Here is a 3,819-nt window from a genome sequence, read left to right as displayed (position 1 = left end):
ATTCCCTGGCCTCGAGCGCCCTGAGTTCCTCCTCCCTCGCCAGCGCGTCGAGCACCGGGCTCGGCTCCTCGGTCCTCGAGGCAGCGGGTGCGGCGGCGCCCAGGGCAATGGACGCGCCAGTGGGCGGCGCAGGCGCCAGCAGAGGGGGCAGCTTGACACCCGTCTCGCGGGCCTGGGCGTTGGCGTCCTCGACGAGCTGGATCTGGTCCTCGGTCGCGGTTCCGTTGATGAAAGCGATACGGGCGGCAGAGAGGGAGTCGGCGTCCATGAGCTTCTGGGCTTCGGTAAAGTCTTCGCGACGCTTGCGGTTGTAGGTGACCATGTCGTAGACGGAGTAGACGGAGATGAGGCCGGCAAGGGCTGTCATGTTGTTAGCGTGTGTGTTCACGACGACCGACTGTCCTGCGTGTGATCCTGAAGAGGAGGCATAGCAGGATGCCTCCCACCGAGGGATCCAAGAATATAGGTGGTGGCTACGGGTAAGGAGGTAGCCGTACCAGTGAATCCTAGCAGTCCTGCAATAGTGACGCGATGCGCAACATCAAAGAAACGTCGTCCACCGCCGACAGCCTTGTCAAATCCAGACACCTGGGCCTTTCGTGCGGCCTCGTGTGCAGCTCTTAGCCTTCGGACGCGCTCCTCGGGCGTCTCGCCACCCTTCTTGGGCCCATTGCCTGATAGCCTGCTCGCGGCGGATGGAGCTTTCGATGTAGCGGCGGATACGGGGGGTTGCTTCGAAGAGGCGTGCGGGGTGGTGGATGTGAATCGGGTTGCGTCCGAAGCGCTCCGGAGAGGCATGCGCGTCGCCATTGAGGGTTTTATCGGCATCTTGGTGGTGAGCTGAGGGATGGTGTTCAGGAGAGACGTTCGGGGTCTGCTGAAGATGCCGCCGATGATCGTTCCATTTCCATTTCCCGGCTGAGATTTTCAGGGATTGGCGCCGATAGGATTGGCTGAGCGGCGCAGCTGGCAGCGACTGGCAGAGGCTGGCACAAACTGATCCATCTGCCTCTTCAAGTCTTGGGCGATTGAATGAACGTTATAGACATTGGATCATTGGAACAGGTCAATTGTTTGCAAGAAATTAGGTAGCAGTTTCCACCAAGCTTCATTGATAGTCCTAATGCTGGAGTATCGCAATATCCCGTGAGCTCTTTATCATTTGAGTCGAGCAAACAGAGCTCGATGACGACAACTCCAAAGCCATTTGGCTATCGAACAAGTCATGGCCATCATAATCTTCTCAAATAGCAGCAACCAAGATTGAGCATCTTCACAGGACCATGGTCACGGTCCAGACAGCGAAAGTGGTGCTGGGACAAGTTGTTGCCAAAAACGATGCCATAAAAGCGGTCGGTGGCGGCAGAACTGCCCACATCAGCCCAGTCAATACGTACCCGCTTCCTCATCACCCACGACGCTGCTCGTTCGTCAATGGACGAGTAGACCCCAGTCGGTCATGTGACCCTGCACCCTCGACCCAGTCCCCTCTCAGATCCGCTTCGTGGATGTGGGCCCCACCCGAACAATTTGGGCAGGCACAGGAATTTTTAGGGCAAGCGTTTTTTGCCGACTCTGACTGTCGATTGCCTCCTCCTCCAACTAACCTCGCAGCAACCCTCATCAACAACTCGGTCGTCAGCAGTCCAAGTCAAAATGGTATGGCCCACGGTCACGGCGCATCCTCATCGTCCGTACTAACTTTCAATTCCAGGCGATTCAGGGCAACCAGAAGCTCCAGAGCAACCGTGAGGCCCCCCCCCACACCGATTCGATTCTCGACGACGAAACGCAAGAACACGACGACGAAATAGACAGACGACTGACTTTGTTCCTTCAGACTTCCGCAAGGATTGGCAGCGCCGGGTTCGCACCCACTTCGACCAGGTATGAAACGACCACGGGCAACGAGACGGACTTTTATCTTGTGTGAATCGCGACAGAGGATCTGATATTTTCTGGAATTTTAGCCCGGCAAGAAGCTCAGCCGCAGACATGCCCGCCAGGCCAAGGCCGCCGCGGTCGCTCCCCGCCCTGTCGACTCCCTGCGCCCCATCGTGAGGTGCCCTACCATCAAGTACAACCGCAAGGTTCGCGCCGGCCGTGGTTTCTCCCTGGCCGAGCTCAAGGTACGACATGCACCAAATCAACCATCACCTCGACATCAGGGGGAGGGAGAACAGCGACCCCTCGATCGTCCCCCCCAAAACCCTACTGACACGCACCACAGGAGGCCGGCATCCCCCGCCGCTTCGCCCAGACCATCGGCATCTCCGTCGACGGCCGCCGCCAGAACCTCTCTGAGGAGGGCCTCGCCGCCAACGTCGCCCGCCTCAAGGCCTACCAGGAGCGCCTTGTCCTCTTCCCCCGCAAGGCCGGTAAGGCCAAGAAGGGTGACTCCACCGAGACCGACCTGTCCAAGATCGAGACCGCCTCCCACATCGCCAAGGCCCTGCCTTTCGCCCCCGTCGCGTCTGGCTTCTCCGAGATCAAGAAGTCCGAGATCCCCGCTGCCGTCGAGGGCGGTGCCTTCAAGGCCCTCCGCCACGCCCGCAGCGAGAAGCGCAACCAGGGCAAGCGCGAGAAGCGTGCCAAGGACAAGGCCGACGCCGAGGCTGCGGCCAAGAAATAAGCGGGAGGCGGCATGTCGTGAACGGCATCAACCACCTCTGTCTGCTCATTTCCTTTTTGGTTCGTTCGTTTCAGGCTGGGGCTGGCCGGATTGCATGGTATAGGTTCATTTTACGCGCAAAACGCTGCTGCACGCCTCCTTCCGGCTGCTTTTCGGACCATCCGTGTTTCCGTTCCGAGAGGAAGCCCGGAAGTCGGCTTCTTTCTTCTTTCCTGGCCTGGGCGTGTTGGGGTAGAGGGGGGAAGAACAAAGATACAATTGAGGACGCGGGTCAGGAGGCAGAAGAAGAATACCGCCGCAGCTGCATTCGTCCTTGGGCTGGCGTATGTACTCAGACGACTGCAATGGGAAAAGCATGATCTGAAGTGGGTACATGATATCCAATGTGAACTATGACCTTGCTTGCTGGAATATGTCTGAACACGGGGTGATGTGATGTGCATGCGAAGTGTCATTTAACTACGCTACACATCTCAGGCGGCAGCAAATTCTCTTCGGCCACCGGACTTAGCCTTCCTTCGCGCCGTCATCTTTTCGACCCTCGGCCACCAACTCCCCGCCTTCCTTCAGCATCTCTCCCAGTGCTGCTCTTCTCGCCGCGGGGAAATCCCCCCCAGCATGCTTGACCAGCTCGGACACGAGCACCAAGCCGTTCTCCCGATCAACCCTGGCCATCCCCTCCGCCTGCTGCGGATCAACCTGCTGCGGCTGCAGCCCATCCACGACAGAGGCAGCATCCGTACTGATGGTAACCTCACCCCTTTCCTCCGCCGTCTCAGCCGAACGCTCTTCACCCTCTCTTCTCCCCGTGATGCTCTCCACGAGCGCCTCCCACGCCCCGGGCACAGCAAGCACCTTGGACACAACGCCAGCGCCGTCCTCGCTCCTCGCCATGAGCGCAAACACAAACCACGCCTCGCTCCGCAGCACGCCAAACTTGGGCTGCACAACGAGGTGCGCGAGCGCCTTGCCCAGCGCCCCGTGGCGCCGGTAAAACACCTCCCGCCGCGGCCGCGCGACGTCCTCCCCAGCCGGCGACGACGAACGACGCCGCCGCCGCCGCCGCCGCTACGGGCGCCCCCGCGCGCCGGACACGTACCCGTCGTCGCGCGGGTCCCAGTCCGGCAGCACGGATGCACGGGCGTCTGTGCAGAACGCGCACAACGTCGAGGGCGGCGCGCGCGCCC

General features: G+C 60.3%; 3 protein-coding genes across 3 annotated transcripts in view; 1 reads left to right on the top strand and 2 right to left on the bottom strand.

Annotated features, from left to right (window-relative positions):
- VDAG_04767 (uncharacterized protein) overlaps positions 1-828 on the bottom strand; it is a gene marked incomplete at both ends in the record, with an annotated part of 1,361 nt that extends 533 nt beyond the window's left edge. Inside the window, 2 exons of the mRNA XM_009654371.1 lie at positions 56-360; positions 498-828. Of these exons, the coding sequence (XP_009652666.1) occupies positions 56-360; positions 498-828 (636 nt within the window). The remainder of the gene's footprint in view (positions 1-55; positions 361-497) is intronic.
- Positions 829-1,283: 455 nt separating this feature from the next.
- Positions 1,284-2,667, top strand: VDAG_04766 (60S ribosomal protein L13-B; the record flags this gene model as incomplete). Its single annotated transcript, XM_009654370.1, has 6 exons — positions 1,284-1,352; positions 1,615-1,659; positions 1,715-1,748; positions 1,841-1,887; positions 1,971-2,129; positions 2,231-2,667. The coding sequence occupies 6 exons, from the start codon at positions 1,284-1,286 to the stop codon at positions 2,630-2,632; spliced, it is 756 nt and encodes a 251-aa protein (XP_009652665.1). The 3' UTR covers positions 2,633-2,667.
- Positions 2,668-3,139: 472 nt separating this feature from the next.
- The window catches only part of VDAG_04765 (uncharacterized protein), a gene marked incomplete at both ends in the record, with an annotated part of 2,428 nt that continues 1,748 nt past the window's right edge, over positions 3,140-3,819 (bottom strand). Inside the window, 2 exons of the mRNA XM_009654369.1 lie at positions 3,140-3,574; positions 3,732-3,777. Of these exons, the coding sequence (XP_009652664.1) occupies positions 3,140-3,574; positions 3,732-3,777 (481 nt within the window). The remainder of the gene's footprint in view (positions 3,575-3,731; positions 3,778-3,819) is intronic.

This window comes from Verticillium dahliae, genomic scaffold (genome assembly GCF_000150675.1).
Source record: "Verticillium dahliae VdLs.17 supercont1.8 genomic scaffold, whole genome shotgun sequence".
NCBI classification, from domain to species: domain Eukaryota; kingdom Fungi; phylum Ascomycota; class Sordariomycetes; order Glomerellales; family Plectosphaerellaceae; genus Verticillium; species Verticillium dahliae.
This window is presented reverse-complemented; position numbering and strand designations above follow the sequence as displayed.